Here is a 21,089-nt window from a genome sequence, read left to right as displayed (position 1 = left end):
TGGATTGAGACTGCTACTAAGCGGACATTATTGGTGTGACTCTGCCACGATTTATGTAGTTTCTTCAGTGCTCTCTCTTGTATGGAAAAAAAATAATAATAATAATAATAATTTGAAGAGAAACTGTTTAGTACTTGCATGAATGGTATCTGATGAACAAAATCTCTTAGTACACGAAAGTATGGATTGGTATCTTGAGCATTAACAATGATGATTACAGGTTACTGAACATAATAAATTATGGCCTGAACTGAAGTCTTCAGAAGCAACTTAATGAAGTACCAAATAGAGCAATGGTTTAAGCCTTTATAAGTAGTAGATCAGTTGTGTCATGCAACTTGAATTGGAAACTTCAGTTCAATGTAATTTATTCTATATACATTTTTGGTGCACCATCTACATTAATTAAAGACTAGGCAGAAGCCAATTAAGAAGTCACAAGTCAACTGCTATACACTGAGCACATGGCAGTAAAAGTAACCAATGTTTTGCAAGTCATTTGAGGTAAACGCATCAAAATGTAATCTTTTGGTTGAAGAATCATTTAATCACTTGCTATTGGTGTCATTTTCCACTTTAAGTTTTTCACTTTTCAATTAGGTTGTGCTTAAATCAAACCCGGTGGTGGGGTATAGACTCTTTGGGCTACAATAATTACAGAAAGTATATTGAACAGATACTACTTTGTAATAGAGTCGATAGTACTCAAAAAAAATAGAAAACAAAAAAATGTACGATATGAAACAAATATAAAAATATAACTTTACATTTGTAAATAATTTTTCAATGTTAAAACGTTTTCATAGAAACATGCTAAAACGTTTTATAAAATTTTCCTAAGAAACATTTTTTAAGACCCGAAGAGTTTTGGCTTTTCATGTATAATAGAATTCACTATTGAAGCACAAGAAACTTGGGGCAAAGAATGCTTGGACAGGCAAATGGGCCATAAGAAATTTTGAAAACATCAATATTTTTATAAATAGATGTATTTTTAAGAGGTCCATAGACAATAGACATGTTATGCATGTTCTGTTATACCATTACCATGGACCAGGATACGCCTTGCAAACTAGAAACCTGACAGGAAAAAAAATGGGTACAAAAACCACAACTTGGCTGATAAATCAAGAATTCTCATTAATTAAACCATCAGACAATAACAAAATAAGGACACTTCACCAATGAGAGGCCTTTGTCCTCCCTATTCATTTAAGTTTATGGTGGTTTCTGAAACATTTAAGTCCTAGAGAATACAACACGAGAAATACAGCCCAAAAAAGGAATGGAAATAAATTCTCTGCAAGACATATAAACAATAACCATACGTGTGCATATATCCAAAACTACATCCATCGCTTTTTCACGTGAGCCATCAAGAAGCGGGCATGCTCAACTTTTGTGCGTTCTCATCTTTCCCTCTTTGTCATGAACAGAAAATCTTGGGGGAATGTTAATCTGACAAGGGATGCAAAACCTCACAACAAACTGGTCAATCTCAATATATCAAAGTGCAGCTGTTCAAATGAACATACAAGGATTATGCGGTTTTCATCTTTAACCAAACCAAACCGTTCTGGTTGTCGTCTCTGCCTCCTAGAATCTAGACCTGCTCATTCATTGCTTCTTTGTGTCCCGTCAAAGTTTGCATTTGATTCAGTCTCATCTTTGGTGCTCCGTCAACAGCTGAACTCGTAGTATTATTAGGTGCATTTTGATTCTCACTATGATCTTGATTGGGTCCTTGCTTGTTATCCCATAACTTGCTAGTTTTCCCAATCGCAAGAATCAATTCAAGTTGCTTCTGTTGTTGGTCCTACAGACAAATTTAAGGACGCAATGGAAAGTCAGTTAATCCAGCTAAACATATGCTGAAGAGTATTGGCCGCTTAGACATCCATTTTGAGCTCACAAAGGCAGCAAATAAAATACAATAGCTAACCATAATATAGACAAGATTGATAACACCAAAATGGATACACTCATATTTGATGACAAGATCCAACAATAGTTAACTGGACAAAGGAAAATGAAAGCACATATCAAGAAACAGAGGTATGACTAATCTAACCACTACTTCACCAGGCTGACTAGACTATGGAAAAACTATATTATTTACATAATAATTGAACTATTAAAAACAACTGTCGTTAAGACCACAGGTCATGTGGTGAAGAAAAGGCTATCTAACTCACAAACGCTTTTGTTATTAAAGCTTATAGTGGGAGAAATGAGATGCAAAAACACATATTTCCTGGTTTTGGTTTTCGATGTGTGACAAAGGACCAGGGAGTTGAACAAGGCATGAGACCTAACAATATTCGATTCCAAGGCATTTACATATAACTATATAAGTAGAAGTGCTGTGTGGAGAGCTCAAATAAGCAAAAGAAACGGGAAATGGGCGGGGACTGTACCTGCATTGCCAGTAAGACCTTTTGTATTTCACCAAGCTCCTTCTCCAGAACCTCCCCTTGCACGGCCAATTCTCGGGTGGCCTCAGAGTTCTTCTGGGCCAATGCTGCAGTCTACACACCACACACAATAAATTGATCAGAAAATTAGCATTACATTTACATTACTATGCATCTACATAGAAGAACTAAGAACAATTACCTCTGTTATAGGATCCTTCAAATTCCTCCTTGTAAGGCGAAAACGGGTGCCTAGCTTCTCAAGCTGCCTTGATAGGACCCGAATTATGGTGGTGGAGCTCCGCATATCTTCTTCCAGCTTCTCAATCCTCTCTACCAAATTTACCCCCGCCGTGGAACCCTGACCCGGCCTCGAAAACTCGGCATTACAAATCCTCCGCCACTGCCGCCTTCTAATCACAGCTCCGATCGCCATTCCGCCCACCAACACCGCACACTGTCCCACCAGAACCCGGTTCCCGAACCGCCCGAAAAACCACGAATTCACCGCAAGCGCAATTGACACAGCAGCAGAAGAGGCCAAGCATATGAACTCAAGAACCGATAAGAACGCGTCGAAATTGAAATTGAATTCGTAGTCTGGTAATGTTTTCCCCCTTTCAGTCGCGTCCGATTCGAAGGCCTTGACGTTGACGGCGTGCCATCGGCGGGTCCCCGGAAAATCCCAACTGAGAAAATGGATTCCAAGCTGAAGGGGGTTTGCTGAAAAGGGTTTGGGGGAAAGAGAGATTACGTCTCTGGGTCTCTTCAAACGAGCTTGCTGATAGTAGCGGAAGCTTCCGATTCGACAGTGAGAGTGGGGCGCTGTAAGGAGGTTCTGGGACGCGACTGACATCGTTGTTGCGGGAACAATAAGGGACGACGATAATGGCGCTATAGAATTCGAGGTTTTATGGGTCGGGTTATCGGAAACATGATCCGATTCGGGATTTTGGAGGTATCAAAAGAACTAAGCAGACGGAGTTGACGATGGGATGGCTACAAGCCTACAAGTATTTGCGCTGTGGTAGGTAGGAGTACATTAGCGATCCACGCAAATTAGCTTTTCTTGCACAAAAGACCTTAAGATGCGCATGGAATTGTGTTTTTTTCTTTCCTGCTAATCCTTTGCATAAATTTTGGAAAAAAAAAATGCTAGTTGATAAATCATTCATGTTGCATGTATTGATATACCTAAACTGCATGTCTAATGGTCTATGATCAAGTTTAAAACTAATTATTTTGGAAGATCTTGACGATTGACAATTAGAGGTGAAGACCCTTTGTGCATGGAGTGTACATACAATGGATAAAAATATGATAACTGACAAGGAGACTCGCTAATGAGGGTAACCCACAATTTATCTCCTCTGACGACTCTCGAGCGGGGATTCTGAGAGCTAAGAATTAGTTTGGCATGGACTAAGAAACCTAATGTATCAAAAAAAAAAAAAAAACTATCCCATTTATATAGTTCTTATTTGGTAATTAAGGTGCAAATGTATGTGCCAGTAACCATGAAATAAGGTTATAAAACTAGAAACCCCAGAAAGCATAATGTTTTCACATTAACAGTTAGTAGAATACTAGAATAGACATCTATGTCTCAAACATCCACCATCAATAACATAAGAAGAGGATAAAGGTTCTGCAGCACTACCACCTGCAATGCTAAGAAAAAGGCTAGAAAACTAAAGGTGTTTCCAAGGGGTATATGGGGTAATATCGAAAAGACAAATCCGCGGTTATTTATCCTTTAACACTCTGCTTCATCACACTCAATAGGAGTTGCACTTTAATAATAAGGCATGTATCGAGTTGGTCGCCTGAACCTTGGGACCTTCCTGCATTGTGCACAAAAATAAGAGAGGCTTCTTTCATATATCCTGGATTCATACGTGTAATTGGAATAGAGAAATGAAGAGAGAACTCACCCGTATCCATAGGGAGAATAGAAGTAAGGGGGCACATAAGGCCTCCTAAAACCATATGCTAAGTAAGGGTTGAAACGCCTTGGACGAAATTGTTTCATTCCAGGAACATTTGTCCTCTTGGGCATAACCTGCAAAAGTTAATCAAGCAAATGGCAGCAAATAAAAAAATTAAAGTATTTAGAGGTACATTTGCAGAGCACAAGCAATGTTTGGCACTGTAACTTGGATTGTGGAGAGAATGGGAACTAAAGTATTCCTCTGTAAAAATTTCTCCTAAATCCCCCTTTTCAAGATTTATATCTCAATAGGGAGAAGGAAAGGGGATGGTGTGTTTACCTTCAACTGGCGACCATGCAGTTCAGATTCGCTCAGCTTGAGTGCCTCCTGAACAGCTTCTTGTTCAAGGAATTCCACATATGCAAAGCCCTTTGGCTGTCCAAACTTGTCGGTCAGAATAGTAACTCGGTTCACTGTACCACATGCTTGGAAATGTTGCTGAACTTCCTCAGGGGTACATGCATAGTCAACCTGAAAGATAAAATTGAGTGAAACACAAGCAAATGAAGAAGCACTCTAGACATAAGAAATGATCGTGATGCAATGATGGAACCAAAAACTGAATTTCCCAGGAAAATAAAATTTTAGGACGGCAAAGTCTTCATTGAAGTACAAAACATAAAGATGACACGTATATAATTTCACTGTATGTTAATTACTGTTGTAGTAATACCAGAAGCAGTCCTCCAGAGACTCATACATCAAAAGTTCAGCACTTTCCAGAACAAAGCAAGAAGAGCTAAACACTCTATAAGTTCTCAGTCATCTTATATTAATTTATTAACTAATATTATATAGTTTTGTATACAATGTACACTTTCCAGTGTTCCAAATAAAAGTCATGTACAATTTGGCTCTCTTAAAAAACCATTATTGTCAAAAATAAATGGATAAATTACAGTGAAGCAGACCACATATGCAATAGGACTTGACCACATAAAGCAACGTTTTTTAACATATCTTGAATGGTTTCCCATCAGGGCTTTCAGCAACACAGGACAAATACAACAAGGCCAAAAGGCAAGTAGCAACACCTCACCATCAGGTTTAACAGCTAGTCAATCTGAATACTGACGTCGACCGCTGCCAGCAGCAACAGACTCACAACTAGCATTGGCATGTAATAGACTAGGCGTTTACAATTTAATGATAAGTATTTGTCTTCTCGCATATAGCAGAAAACTTGAATGTCTAAAATCAGACAAACATTACATTCAAAGCTCAAAGTGATAATTGGCAAATGGCAATTGAAGTTCACATACTCTTCCCTGAGGAGAGAGGTTTCAGATTCTTTCAGTGGATGTCCCCAATTATTGCTTCTCTTCTTTTTCTTTTTCTTGTTCTTTTTCTTTTTTTCCTTTTTAAAAATTCTTTTCTCATCTTTTCATTTCAAATTTTCTTTCAACTCTTTTTTTTTTTTTTTCATGGGCTTTTTAACCAATGGGGACTTCATGATAATTTTTCTCATTTTTTGTGATCTCATTTTTTCCCATCATTTTCATTCCTTTTTTCCCAGGATTAAATATTTTCTCAGGACAAACATACAGTTACAAACATTATACTGAAAGCAAGCCTATCTAAAACCATAATCTATCTTCCACCATCAAAACATTGGGTAACAATGCCCATGCTACTCAGTAACAAACCCTGCGATCATAGTGAGATAAAGTCAAACTGTAACTCTCAAGAAGAAAAGTCAAAATTGAGAGGAAGTCAGTGTTAGAAAGGAGAATAAGTTTTGTAAATAACCCAAAAAATATTTCGGAAAAAAAAACAAAAAAAAACATACAATGTTAAACAAACAGTGAGTATAAAAAATAAAAAATTCAGAATAAACTCCAGTAGAGCAACTAATCAGACAGGAAATTATAAGGCAAAAGAATAGCATCCTGGTTCTCACATTGCCGACAAAGATTGATCGTGAATCAACTTCCTCCCTGCTTGCCTGAGAAGCAGCATCAGTGGCAGGATCTGCCCAAAATAAGAAATTAAAAAAAACAAACAAAAAACAAACAAACAAACAAAAACAAAACAAAACAAAACCTGTACACCATATTGATCTAATATTCTAATCGTACACAAGAAATAATGAAAGTTCAATGAATAGTAATGAACAGAAAGTAGGAAGCATCTAGTTCTAAAGCAGTTATTATCCTAGCACTTAAACAATCATGCACTCAGGGAATTGTAATTTTGTATAACAAGGTAAATACATACCAAAAGTTAAGCATAATAAAAAAGATAGCAATTTCTCCTTTTTCCATATTCTGTTATATTATTTATCTGAATTTTAGCAATGAATTTGTTCTAGAAGTGCTATATTATTTCATTCCCTATGCACTGAGAAAGAAAAACTGCAGCACCTCACAAGTCACAACATAGTATCCCCTAGTGGAAAAACAGAATTCTTCCAAAAAGCAAAAAAAAAAAAAATTTATATGTTCAGAGAAGAGCAAAGAGGTAAAAGAATCCTCAGGGATCATAAATCACTAGTAACATCCAAGGTTTCAGTAAAATCAAATCTTTCAAACATTAACTATCATTTCAATAATTTATTAGATAATTCAAACTAATCAACTTAATTTAAGTTTCACAACATGTTTAAAAAAAATGCAGGCAGCTCATGTCCCCAATCATAATTTTTCACCAGGTACTATTTAAACCCGATTAAATTCATGACAAGAAAATTAACTAACCAACAAGAGACCAATAATTTGTTTCACAGCTATAAGCATACGGAATGCAACTCCAAAAAGATATTTAAAANAAAAAAAAAAAAAAAAAAAAAAAGATAAAGGAAGACCTGTTTCACCTTGAACAGCGCCCATCTCCTTCTCAACTTTGGCTTGCATCTCTCTAAGCGCAGCCGCTTCTTCTTCCATTTCCTTTAGTCGCTTCTTCATCTCATCCAACTCCTGCGATTCCCAGCCGATCAAGCATTCTATCCAAAAATTCAAACAGGAAAAAAAAAACGATCAAACTGAAATAGATCATCAAAGCTATATGAGAGGACCTTAACGGCGTCGTAATCGGCGGTGGACATGTCAACATCGGCGCCGTGAGGCTCCATGTCTCCGTCCAATTCACCTTCGATGGGGATTTCTCCTCCGTACACCTCATGCTCCTCCTCCTCCATATCTCCCCCCTTCCACACTCACCTGACACTTCTTCTTCGCTATCGACTCGATTTCTAAAGGAAATACGTCATGCGTGTTCCGCACTGACCCAGCGGATTACGACAGCAAAAACGCCGTTTACAATTCGGGTATAATTCCCGTTTTCTTTATGTAAAAGTGAATTGAGAAAATACCCTTATGATCCCCCAATTTTATTTCAAGTGTCGAATTGACCCCAAATGTTAACAATGAACCTTATCTATAGTATTGGAAAGTGCTTTTTATTCCTAAATTTTTCTTAATATTTTCTCTCATAATGTCACTTATATTTATTGAATGTCATGAATTGACTGACCTCATACACTTTTAATTAAATATTAAGATCATGTTTGATAAATGGTTGTTAATTGATTGGGTTATAGAGTATGCTTAGTTGATAGCATTAGTTGATAGTAAGTAAATTAGTTATTAGCTGATAATTGTTTGATATAATTTCTTTTCTTAAAAAGCTAATTAAAAAAGTTGCTTTTAGCATCTTTATGAATTTTAGCATTTTGGAGTTACAAAAAGTTGATTAACCAAACATTTGTTCGAAAACTAACATAAAATGACATTTTAAATGGTCATTTTGTTGTACAAATATATGTGGGGTTCACTTCTGAATTGAGTTGGGTCAAAGTGGATTCGATATCTTCGTAGTTAGTTGAAAGGATTGTTATATTGTATACTCAAAATGGATAAGGGTGAATGAGAACTTGGTTCTCAAAGTAGACCTATTTGATATGAAAATTCATGTGGAAAAGCTTTAAAGTAAGTTTTTCTCCCACATTGACAAGGGAAGTAAATTTGCACCACTACTTATACAAGAGCCTTTTTAAAACATATTGACTTGTATAGCATAGAGCCTCCCTCCGTCCCTCACGCGTAGGGAGGGAATTCAAAAAATATTTGACTTGTGTACCAAAAAATTGATTGGGTGTAGGACCTCTAAATAATTCATTTAGATGCTGCCACTGGGTATCTAGTATTAGGACTCTATCAGTCCCAATTCTATTGTAGTAACTATTTCAAGGAGGGTACCTAGTATTAGGACTCTATCAGTCCCAATTCTATTGTAGTAACTATTTCTAATTCATTTAGATGCTGATGCTGCCACTGGGTACCTAGTATTAGGACTCCCAATTCTATTGTAGTAACTATTTCAAGGACCTCTAAATAATTCATTTAGATGCTGCCACTGGGTACCTAGTATTAGGACTCTTTCAATCCAGTGGCACCTAGTATTAGGACTCTATCAGTCCTGACAGGACCTCTAAATAATTCATCCTCTAAATAATTCAGGGTCAGTCCTGACAGGACCTCTAAATAATTCATCCTCTAAATAATTCATTTAGATGCTGCCATTGGGTACCTAGTATTAGGACTTTATCAGTCCCAATTCTATTGTAGTAACTATTCTTTGTGTATTATTGCCCGTTTCTTTGTGTATTATTGCTCGTTCAAAAGAACTGACAGAATCATCAGCGACTGTAGATTGATTAGAACTGACAGAATCGTTGGAACATTGTTAAAACCCTAATGATCGGTTATTACAAGTCAATAATTGATTCTTGGATTTTGATGCACGAAAATAACATATTGAAGTATTTAATTATAAATTGTAAAACTTTAAGAGTCTAATTGATTTTCTGTATAAACTTTAAGGGTCTAATTGATTTTTATATAATGTTAATTACATTATATCATAAACAAATGATACTCTCTCATACGAAAATCACTATGTATAGCTAGCCACACTTTGATGCGACATTGAAAGTACACCACATGACAATATACATGACCACTACCTTAGTACCCCGTGATGTTTTTTTTTTAGTACTATTGACTCTATTACAATGTAGTATCTGTTCATAGCTACTTTCTTAATCAAATGAAGCACAAAGAGCCAATATCGCTACTTTCTTAATCAAATGAAGCACAAAGAGCCAATATCGCTATTTTCTCAACCAAATGAAGCACAAAGAGCCAATATCGCCTCCACTACGGTGATGTTAATTTTTAAAGATATTCAATTCCTATGGGTGATAGATTGTGAGCAAGAACGCATAATCGAATCACATCCTAATAACTATAGTTTAGGAGTTTAATCAAATGTGGTGGCTGAGCTTCTTGTGGGCACCATCTAGTCCCCCACCTAATGTAGTGCTATCGAATCAATGTGATCTACTCCTCCACTATCATGTTGGGGTCGGGGTATAGAGTGGGTAAAGATAATCCAACGAATAGTTAATGGTTGGAATAGATTATTATTGCAAGTCAAAATTGACTAATAAGCTAATTATTTTATCAAACAGTGTCATTATTAAATTGTACCAAATAATAATAATAATAATAATAATAATTAAGCATTTAATTTGTTGGATGCACAAAATTACCTTACATTTAATGCCCATAGATTAAACAATTAATATCTATATATACACTTTAAATAAATCATCATCAATGGTTAAGGAAAATTTTATCCCTACCCCACTTAATATCTATATATACACTTTAAATAAATTTTTTTTTCCATTATAAATAAGTATCTTTTAACTTTTTTTTATACTACTGACTCTGTTACAATGCAATATCTGTTCATATGGGAGTGCAACGTCACTAAACCACAAGGTCTTGGCCTTCAACCAATTATAGATATTCCAGTTCCAAATGATATACTGTAGTCTCTATTATATATTCTTGAAAATGCAGTATGTTTACTGCAAATTAAACCGAAAGAATGTTAAAGCAAATGCAAATCATATATATAGTTGTGAAACCCCTGGATCGGATGTCAGGCTAAAAACACGATTTATTCCCAAGTTGAATGCACACATCAACAACGTAACTACATATATTGGTGGTGCTAGCTTAGCTGCTGGCCTGGTTTGGTTTCACTACATACTTGCACCCGCCGCCGCTATTCTCCATCACTGTGGCTTCCGAAACCTTGGAAAATGGCTGCTCAATATATATACATATATAATCGTAAGTTGAGTGAGAGTAAATATCATAGGTGAGACGACTAAACGACTAAACGTACGTAGAAGTTGTGATAAAAACTCACCCATATACCCCATAAGGAGAGTAGAAGTAAGGTGGGACGCTAGGCTCATACCCATACGCCACATAGGGATTAAAGTGCCTTGGACGACGTTGTTTCATTCCAGGCACGTTTTTCCTCTTACGCATAACCTGCAATAGAATATATTACTAATTAATCCAATAAACACCGACCTACACCCAGAATTTCTAATTCTAAGAGAGGCAGCATAGTCAACAACCCAGACCAGCCAAGTTCAAGCTGAGTCAACTATGAACAAACTTAAGATGACCGGTTTATTTCCTGCTAGAGCTCTCGGTAGTGATATCGGGTTTTCCTTTGATTGAGGGAGAGAAAGAGTAGTATTAGTATAATAGCATATATAGCATAGTTTAACGACCTTGAGTTTGCGGCCATGCAGTTCAGATTCATTTAGGCGCAGAGCCTCGTCAACAGCTTCTTCATCGACAAACTCCACATATGCAAAACCCTTGGGCTGCCCATACTTGTCACTCAGGATGGTGACTCGGTTTACAGTTCCACATCTCTCGAAATGTTGGTGCACTTCATCAACTGTGCATGCATAGTCAACCTGCCCCAGTAATATAATATGATATTAATGCACACAAAAGCCGCAATGAATTATAGATAATACATCAAACACCCATTATATTATATGTTCCAAACAAGAAAATTAAATATATAGTAACATCAGTTTGCATCATTAGTGTAAATTGATCAATAGATCTATATGAACTAACATAATGCATGGATGGTGCTAATTTAATCTTTTAAAGTGAAAGGTTGTATCTAGTATCATGTAGTGGGCCATGCTCGAACACCTAACAATTGCAGTGTTGGAGTTACACCAAGCACTAAACACTAGTTGTCTTGATTTACCATCTATTATCCTAGTTGCAAAACATATTGATGATGGATGGGTTGTGAACGGGGTGGATTATTCTTACATTTCCAACAAATACAGAGAGCGGTTCAACTTCCTCAACGCCACCTTTGGAATTGCCCATCTGGGTATCACCTGCTTTATCAGGATCTATGAAGTATATTAGATGCCAAAAGTAATTAAATTAGTTGCTACTATATACATATGAAATATAAAGGACATATAATAAAGAAAATATATTGAATCATAAAATATGATCGATTATCATTAAAAAAAAAAAAAAAAACTGTTATCTAGGGAGAAAAGCTTTAAAATACTCCCGACAAGGTAATAAATTTTGTTTTCACCAAAAATTCTAATAATTGTAGATCAGAGGGTATAATCAAACCAGTAAATCTCTAAAAGCCATATATAAGAACATAAACAAATTCAAATACCAGAGAGTCAGCTACTTGTACCGGAATTGAAATTATCCAATCTAAAAAAAAACCTAAAACAAAGGTTTTAATTTAAACAACACATAAATAAAAAATTGAAAACAAAAAAAAAAAAAAAAAACCAACGGGATCAATCTATTCTGAGACTTAAAAGCAAGAACAAGAAGCGAAGATCAGATCAGCGTAGCGTATACAGAAACATCAAATTCATGAACAAAAAAAGAAAAAGAGATTGGAAATGAAAAGAAAATTGATCGATGAGGGGGCGAGGGGAAACGGAAACTAAACCTTGAGAAGTACCCATGACGTCATCTCCAAATAATCTAGCCTGCATTTCACGAATGTCCGCCGCTTTCTGCTGCAACCGTTTCCTCATCTCCGCTATTTCCTACACGTGCGGTTTCCATCACAGAAAATTCAGGGATACGCATACATCTTCACACGAGTTCTACTACATATACTCCATTTTTCTACTCCCTCACTTTTACTCCCTGACGTGGCAATGAATGATTGGTTATTTTTATCCTGTGGCCTCAAGAAAAATGTCAATATCAACATTTTGTGAGAGGGAGTATACTTTGGAAGTACAAGTAGTATTTTCCTTTTCACACTACACATTTATATTTAGAGTTCAGAGGCTGGCCCACTACATGACACTAGATACAACCTTTCACTTTAAAAGATTGAATTAGCACCATCCATGTATTATTTAGTTCATATATATCCATTGATCAATTTACACTAATGATGCAAATTGATGTTAATATATAGTAGCAACTAATTTAATTACTTTTGGCATCTGCCAATGATCTTGTAGTGCAGTGACATCAAACCCTTCCCACGGAAGGGGTGGGTTTGAGCCTCAGTGGAGGCACTTCGATAGGTTGAGAAAGTAGTTATGAACAGATATTTACCCTTCCCACGGGAGGGGTGGGTTTGAGCCTCAGTGGAGGCACTTCTATAGGTTGAGAAAGTAGTTATGAACAGATATTTATCCACCCATCTGTTTTGCATTTCTATACGTATAAAGGGTCCATCATCAATATGTTTTGCATTTCTATATATATATATATATATATATATATATATANTAATAATTGTAGATCAGAGGGTATAATCAAACCAGTAAATCTCTAAAAGCCATATATAAGAACATAAACAAATTCAAATACCAGAGAGTCAGCTACTTGTACCGGAATTGAAATTATCCAATCTAAAAAAAAACCTAAAACAAAGGTTTTAATTTAAACAACACATAAATAAAAAATTGAAAACAAAAAAAAAAAAAAAAAACCAACGGGATCAATCTATTCTGAGACTTAAAAGCAAGAACAAGAAGCGAAGATCAGATCAGCGTAGCGTATACAGAAACATCAAATTCATGAACAAAAAAAGAAAAAGAGATTGGAAATGAAAAGAAAATTGATCGATGAGGGGGCGAGGGGAAACGGAAACTAAACCTTGAGAAGTACCCATGACGTCATCTCCAAATAATCTAGCCTGCATTTCACGAATGTCCGCCGCTTTCTGCTGCAACCGTTTCCTCATCTCCGCTATTTCCTACACGTGCGGTTTCCATCACAGAAAATTCAGGGATACGCATACATCTTCACACGAGTTCTACTACATATACTCCATTTTTCTACTCCCTCACTTTTACTCCCTGACGTGGCAATGAATGATTGGTTATTTTTATCCTGTGGCCTCAAGAAAAATGTCAATATCAACATTTTGTGAGAGGGAGTATACTTTGGAAGTACAAGTAGTATTTTCCTTTTCACACTACACATTTATATTTAGAGTTCAGAGGCTGGCCCACTACATGACACTAGATACAACCTTTCACTTTAAAAGATTGAATTAGCACCATCCATGTATTATTTAGTTCATATATATCCATTGATCAATTTACACTAATGATGCAAATTGATGTTAATATATAGTAGCAACTAATTTAATTACTTTTGGCATCTGCCAATGATCTTGTAGTGCAGTGACATCAAACCCTTCCCACGGAAGGGGTGGGTTTGAGCCTCAGTGGAGGCACTTCGATAGGTTGAGAAAGTAGTTATGAACAGATATTTACCCTTCCCACGGGAGGGGTGGGTTTGAGCCTCAGTGGAGGCACTTCTATAGGTTGAGAAAGTAGTTATGAACAGATATTTATCCACCCATCTGTTTTGCATTTCTATACGTATAAAGGGTCCATCATCAATATGTTTTGCATTTCTATATATATATATATATATATATATATATATAGGGTGTTTGATGTATTATCTATATATAATTTATTGCGGCCTTTGTGTGCATTAATATTATATTATTATATTATTGGGGGCAAGTTGACTATACATGCACAGTTGATGAAGTGCACCAGCATTTCGAGGGATGTGGAACTGTGAACCAGCATTTCGAGGGATGTGGAACTGTGAACGCAGTCACCATCCTGAGTGACAAGTATGACAAGTATGCGCAGCCCAAAAGTTTTGCATATGTGGAGTTTGTCGACATGATTAAACATGATTCTATCCATAGATAATAATATGAGTTAAGAGTTTGCATCGACATGATTAAACCGTGTTTTTTACTTTTATTAGGTTGATTATCTACATATAGATTGCATTGACATTACCTACCTGCTTTGTGACCTTAATGTCACGGACTTGCTTCCTCGAAAACACTTAAGTTTCGTAGGTAACTTGAATGCTTACAAATGAGGCCCTTGTGTGATATTTATACCCATCCCACCTCCTCAATGGATTGTAAAGATCTATTTGATCCTATCGCTATGGTTGTCTCTCTACAATCCTCTAAAATTATCTATACACATTTGAAGATTTCATAAGGTTCGACTCTAGTTAGTATGTACATGGCTCTAGATTATTCTACAACCTATGAAATGTTGTATATAAGTACCGAAAAGTTCTAGAGTGATGTAGCAAATCTCAAAATCTCGCAGAAAAGCTGTCAGTGCGCTACATTAAATTGGGTTGACATAGGGTACTCACTTTACAACACTATGACACATCACCCACATTAGTGATCTGACTTTGTAGGCTCAAGCAGAGTTGAGCTGGCAGCATCCTTATCAGTGGGGATATTTCGCGTTGAGGAGTTTTTTTAGGTGTGATTAGGAAAGAGAAAATGGGGAGGGGATGAATAAAAAAATCAAAACAAAATTGAATTAAAATAATAATAATAATAATAATAATAATAATAAATGTTCATGTCAGAGGCGCGCTTGAGCGTGCACTGCACGCGCCTGCTGGGCGCCATACGCGCACAACAAGAGAAAAGCTATAATTTTTATTTTTTCTTGGGAATCCAAATATCTCGTTCCTTACAGAAGCTCCCCCCAACCCTCTCTCTACATCTCTCTCTCGCCATGTGTAAGCATCTCTGACATAAACTCCTTAATATTCATTGATGTTCATGCTCTTACAACACTACTTCTACACTACCCAAGATCTAGAGTTTACATTAGATAAATTCATTTATACAAAAATTAGACTTGTAGGCCATTAGTATGAAAATCATGCTTCGATCCACCCCTCGACTACTCTTGTTAATGTTCTCTATATATATATATATATATTACAAAGAAAACCCACAATCACTACCCGAAAGGTGTACACTAGGTAAATCTCACCTTGTGACTTTAAGAAAAAAAAAAAAGACGGGAACAAAATTTTTATCAAGTTTAAATGCTCTATTAATCAAAGTTTTGCTTATAATGAAAAAATCCTAGACAATCAACAACGTAACAAATAATTAAATATTTATACAAATTATTTTTTTGTTTAAAAGGTGATATATATTATCATCCTAATGTTTGATTTAGTATTAGTAAAAAAATTAAAAATCTATTTAAGAAACTAATTAAATATAAAAGAGTCTTTTTTTTAAAGCCAACCAAATAACGGTAGATTAAAGCAAAAGCAGAAATAGATCTTCTTACAAAGTGTTAGCCTGAGAGTTGGCCAATAAGCGAGAGTGTGTGCACTCAGATTAGCAGGAGTTGGCCAATAAGCGAGAGTGTGTGCACCCAGATTAGCAGATCTAGGTTAGTGTTAGCCTGAGAGTTGTCCAATAAGCGAGAGTGTGTGCACCCAGATTAGCAGATCTAGGTTAGTGTTAGCCTGAGAGTTGGCCAATAAGCGAGAGTGTGTGCACTCAGATTAGCAGATCTAGGAACCAACCTCACTGAACAATGAATGAATGACGACATGATAGCCCTTGAGGCTTCAGATCAATAGAATAAGCAATATAAGAAAATAGGTTCTTGTTGCCTTAAGTCAACAAATGATGAAGATTGGCGCAGTCGGTGTAGAGAACCACATTTGCGAGCTAACGTCCCTTAATCCAAGATAGCACCTCCTTACAAGCCAATGACTCAGCCATAAGCAAGGAAAAACAATCATGTAAAGGGCCGTTAAAAGCAGCAACGAAAGATCCGTCCGGTGAGAGGAGCACAGCGCCTACGGTAGCTTTTTTTGTCACAAATATAAAACCTGTGGCGAAGTAGCAGTCTGACTAGTTCATAGCAGCAGCGTGGCCCGTCACAAACTGCTTTTTTTGTTGCAAATATAAAACCTGTGGCGAAGTAGCAGTCTGACTAGTTCATCATAGCATGCAGCAGCGTGGCTCGTCACAAACTACGAAGTTGCGAGCTTTCCAGATGTAGTACAGTACTACCACAATAACAAGAAGATCTTCTTCCGTAAGCATAGTCATAGCATTAGAAAAGCACACAGGAAAATTGCTTCCCACTAAACTAGAAATGGAAATAGAAGATTCATGTCAAACCCATCTTGAAAAATCACACAAAAGAAGAACATGCATTGTGTTTTCATGAGTTAGGCCACACATTGGACATGATGGGTGAATATTTACCCTCTTTAAAATCAAACTTGTAATGGTAGGAAGGACATCAGATAAGGCTCTCCAAAGGAAGGTTCTCCACTTTGGAGGAGATTTAATCTTCCAAAGTGGCAACCACCTATCAAAAACCCGGGAAAAGCAACAAAATCACCACAAATGCATCTATAACCCTCCTTCACAGTGTAAAATCCCTTGGACCTCCCTGCCAATACCAAGAATCTTCGTAGCCAGGATTGATGGGATCCTCAAAATACGATCTACATCGTTAGGGTAAAAATATCATTCAGTAATAGTTTGATCCCACGCATTTGTAGATAGGTCAATAAGTCCAGAAACCAACGACCCACCTAGATCCTGTGGAATTTCTGGTAGACATGGGTGTCCCCGAATCAAAGTGGTATTTCCATTCTCAATTCTTTTCCTAACACCGGAACAAACCAGCTCATGGACTGCCATAATACTCCGCCAACAGAAACTCGGGCAACCATCTACAGTAACATCCACAAAAGAGGTCCTAGGATAGTTTAGTGCCTTATATATCCTAGCCACCAGAGAGTGTGGCTTAGTCAGAAAACGCCAAGCTTGCTTGCCTAACATAGCCAAATTAAAAGCCCTTAAATCTTTAAAACCTAATCTTCCAAATTTGGGCCTTCCAATGAATGCTCCGCCCCGAGCCCACCAATACCGGTTTATAGCTCTTTCAACATATAGACAAACAGACTAAAAAAGCAGGAATATAATATACTCATGGAAAATGGAGACATTGATTGAGCCACACTTTTCAATAGCACCTCCTTACCTGCCCGTGAGATTAAATATAAAAGAGTCTAATTACAATATAATATTTTTTTAGATTTTGATTAACTCTCAAAATTATGTTGTCCTGGTCTGATTTTGATAGGATAATTTAGAAAGACTAAACTAGGACTTAGTATATATATTGGTTCTAGATTTTAATTTTATCTTTTAGTTTAAAAATATGACCATTCATGTCAAAGGATACAAGACACACAAAAAGGGAAAAAATGAAAAAAAAAATCCACTGGGATCGATTGTAGTAATACCTAGCTAATTAAAAGAACAAGAAGATTAGCAAATACTCAAACATCAAATTCATGTTAAATATGATTTTTAAAAAGTTTTCTCCATTATTTCTTCTATTTTCTTTTATTGTCAAGATTGACGTCAGAACTGACACCTGTATAAGATAGAAAATACTTCATATATAGCTGGTTGAAAAATTCAATGAAACAAGAAATTAAAGCACCCATGCATCAAATTATGTTGGATCACTAGGATGAATTGAATCTTCTTTTAGTCTTTTACGTTCATTTCAGGCATATATATATATATATATATATATATATATATATATATATATATATATATATATATATTATAATAATAAACCTTCATTAATAAAGATTAGAAACAAGTACACCAAGATTCAATGGAATGTAAAGACATTCCATACAATCTGACATAGAACTAAATTTACTAGCTAGGCTAATAAAACTTAAATTCGCAGACTGTGTTACAAGAGAGTTTTGATCCTTATAGGACCTTAAAACTTTTGTTAAATGATTGATGGCCTTGCAGAATGTGTACAAGTTGACATTTGGATGAACCAACTTGCAAACCACCTGAGTCTTTTTCTTCTTACTGAAGTCCATTGACATTTTTCCCAAGTGAAGGTACATATCCAGTCTTGTGTTTTTGACCGGTTCATCAGTGGGTATCCTCCCAACTGAACTGATGTTCATGAGAGGCATTCCATTGTCGTCTACTTCGATCAGGATGAGTATCACACTAGCCATGACCATATATATCTTGAAGCACTCCAAAACGAACCTCGTAAAAACGAGAAGGAGAATAATAAACTGCAATAAATGCAGAAGAAGACAACTGCAATAAATGCAGAGGGAGACAAAACAACAATATTTATTAGGAGACAAACACTTTAAAACAGAAGAAATATAAAAAGGTGAAGACAAAAGTTTAGGAGCTCGATACACACAGATATCAAGGTCACCAAACTCAAAGTCCCTACCCTATACACTACCTAATATATATATATATATATATATATATATATATATATATATATATATATATATATATATGTTTCTTCTTTTACGCATAACCTGCATGCATGCAATCTTTAAGGGGGTTCCATTCACCATGCACCATCATTGCACATTTGCACATGTGCCGCACAGATTCATCAAGTGAGAGTCGTTTAATTAAATGAATTATTGATTAAAGTCAACTATTTTACTGTAAGGGAAAAAAAGGATATAGCAACAACGCATCACTCATTCATGTAATATGAAGTAAAAGGGCATTAGCTATGCAACTAACTTTAAATTTGAAACTCCTGTGTGTACATGAAAATTGATAATAAACATTAATCTGTTACATACGTTGTTGGGTGGTCTCACATACATGTTTTAGCGCCGCCATTTTTTATGTTGTCCTGTTAAGCTAGGCTGGGATATGGTCCGGTCCTTCCCTGTGTCCTCGGGAACCTTGGGGCAGAAATGCCTGCAGGATTAATCACATAATATAATTACAATCAATAAATAAAAATGATAAGGTTGAATAGGGGTGTTGATAAAGCATTGAAGGGATCGGAAATTGAAACTTATTATCATCACTTAGTTTGACTCACCCATAAGGAGAGCAGAAGTGCCTTGGACGACGCTGCTGTGTCGACGACATTCCAGGCTGCACGTTTCTCCGATCCTTTTGCGCATATCCTGCATTATATTATATTATATTGCTAAATCAGTAAACATACAAAAAATAAATAAATAAATAAACATACAAATGATGCTGTTAGAAAAGGAATACTATGTATGAAAAGAAAGACTACGTATTTTATTGTTCTCATATACACAGCTTAAACTTCTTCACTTCATCACACCTATATATTTATATACATACTACACATCTAATTCAACTAACAATCAACTAAAAATCCACTGGGATCGATTGTAGTAATCACATCTATGTCAATAGGTCAGCGAATCATGTAGCTCATGTGGCGACTGATTCTCACTCTGTCCTTGGTACTTGGGATTTCGTTCCCCCTTTCTGTATCTCGAATTTCTTTGAGAATTTAATTTGATCGGTGATTTTTGGCTTTCAAAAAGAAACAATCAACCTATTCACCTACTAGTCTTCTTCAACTAATATTCAAAACTAAACATTCTACTAATTAACATTCATACGCAACTAATATTCTACCAACTAACAGATCGATGTAATTGCAGTCATATATCTACATATTGAATCTTAATATGCATGCATGCATGCATTCTTTAATAAGCGCATGCACCATCATAAATATTCTTCATCCAATGCAACACTAATATAAACATGCATGGAGTATGTGGATTCTTACATTCCCAGCAAATATAGAAGAAAGTGGCTCCACTTCCTCCACGTCCTTATTAAAATTCTCCATCTGGGTATCATCCTCAGCTTTAGTAGGATATATATATATATATATATATATATATATATATATATATATATATATATATATATATATATATATANTATATATATATATATATATGGCAAAAGTTATTAGTTGCTGAGCCGGGGCATACGAAATATAATATACAAGGCATAAACAAAAGATACTGAATCATAAATTAGGATATGATTATATATATATGATCTCCTATATAGGAACAATATTAAGTATAAAACTTCTTTTTTTTTTTTTTTTGAAAATCAAAGTATCAACTAGCATTAACTGAGCATAGGAAAAAAAATGAAAGAATATAGGAGTGTGTTCTCAAGAGTAAGAATCAGACTGAAAGCGTGCTAATCTAGCCTTGTTAATCAGACTGAAAGCCTGCTAATCTAGCCTTGTTAGTTAGGATGAAAATCTTTTAAGAAAATATATTTAAAATATACAAAACTCAAATTTGATTCACCATAAATGATTTAATTTGTGCGGAATTGAATGCTCCATAATCCAGACAAACCAGTGAAGAGTCTCTAAATATCAAGCAATATAAACCCTAATTCAAAACCACAAGTTTTTAAAAGCATTTTTAGTTTTTTTTTTTTTTTTTGAAGAAGCATTTTTAGTTTTATTCAACATACAGATGCAACTAACACCCAAAAACAAAATTAATATACCTAGGGGAATCAATTGTAAGACCGAAAAGTAAGAAAAAGAAGATTAATATTAGCATATACTCAAGCATTCAATTCATGAAAAAAAAAAAAAAAAAAAAAAAAA

General features: G+C 35.6%; 4 protein-coding genes across 15 annotated transcripts in view; all 4 read right to left on the bottom strand.

Annotated features, from left to right (window-relative positions):
* Positions 1-1,115: 1,115 nt before the first annotated feature.
* Positions 1,116-3,468, bottom strand: LOC116011768. Its single transcript, XM_031251169.1, has 3 exons — positions 2,617-3,468; positions 2,418-2,528; positions 1,116-1,816 (listed from the first exon to the last, which is right to left on the bottom strand). The coding sequence occupies exons 1-3, from the start codon at positions 3,268-3,270 to the stop codon at positions 1,604-1,606; spliced, it is 978 nt and encodes a 325-aa protein (XP_031107029.1). The 5' UTR covers positions 3,271-3,468; the 3' UTR covers positions 1,116-1,603.
* A 452-nt stretch (positions 3,469-3,920) lies between these two features.
* Positions 3,921-7,657, bottom strand: LOC116011878 (polyadenylate-binding protein 2-like). Of its 2 annotated transcripts, none has more exons than XM_031251298.1 (6): positions 7,419-7,657; positions 7,209-7,320; positions 6,306-6,376; positions 4,685-4,876; positions 4,349-4,476; positions 3,921-4,258 (listed from the first exon to the last, which is right to left on the bottom strand). In XM_031251298.1, the coding sequence occupies exons 1-6, from the start codon at positions 7,539-7,541 to the stop codon at positions 4,210-4,212; spliced, it is 675 nt and encodes a 224-aa protein (XP_031107158.1). In that variant the 5' UTR covers positions 7,542-7,657; the 3' UTR covers positions 3,921-4,209. The 2 variants fall into 2 exon arrangements, with proteins under 2 accessions (XP_031107158.1, XP_031107159.1); XM_031251299.1 differs by having other exon boundaries at positions 7,218-7,320; positions 7,419-7,655.
* A 2,741-nt stretch (positions 7,658-10,398) lies between these two features.
* On the bottom strand, positions 10,399-12,320 carry LOC116012296 (polyadenylate-binding protein 3-like). The gene is made up of 5 exons (XM_031251808.1): positions 12,233-12,320; positions 11,572-11,657; positions 11,004-11,195; positions 10,628-10,755; positions 10,399-10,521 (listed from the first exon to the last, which is right to left on the bottom strand). Exons 1-5 carry the CDS (start codon positions 12,318-12,320, stop codon positions 10,491-10,493), a joined length of 525 nt encoding a protein of 174 aa, XP_031107668.1. The 3' UTR covers positions 10,399-10,490.
* A 5,904-nt stretch (positions 12,321-18,224) lies between these two features.
* Positions 18,225-21,089, bottom strand: part of LOC116013440 (polyadenylate-binding protein 1-like) — a 3,447-nt gene continuing 582 nt past the window's right edge. Inside the window, exons 3-6 of one of the 11 annotated variants that reach the window (XR_004097248.1) lie at positions 20,235-20,314; positions 19,500-19,587; positions 19,252-19,372; positions 18,225-18,733 (exon numbers count right to left, since the gene is read on the bottom strand). Coding sequence is in view for 8 of the 11 variants with exons in the window: in XM_031253196.1 (XP_031109056.1) it covers positions 19,308-19,372; positions 19,500-19,587; positions 20,235-20,314 (233 nt within the window). In the remaining 3 variants the exon portion in view is untranslated. Of the gene's footprint in view, positions 18,734-19,126; positions 19,373-19,499; positions 19,588-20,234; positions 20,315-21,089 lie in introns of those variants that run through there. The other 10 variants (XR_004097249.1, XM_031253196.1, XM_031253197.1 and 7 more) reach the window with 10 other exon arrangements.

The sequence above is a fragment of the Ipomoea triloba genome, chromosome 3 (genome assembly GCF_003576645.1).
Source record: "Ipomoea triloba cultivar NCNSP0323 chromosome 3, ASM357664v1".
Taxonomy (NCBI): domain Eukaryota; kingdom Viridiplantae; phylum Streptophyta; class Magnoliopsida; order Solanales; family Convolvulaceae; genus Ipomoea; species Ipomoea triloba.
Note: the sequence above shows the minus strand (reverse complement) of the source record. Positions and strands in the feature narration are given on the sequence as shown.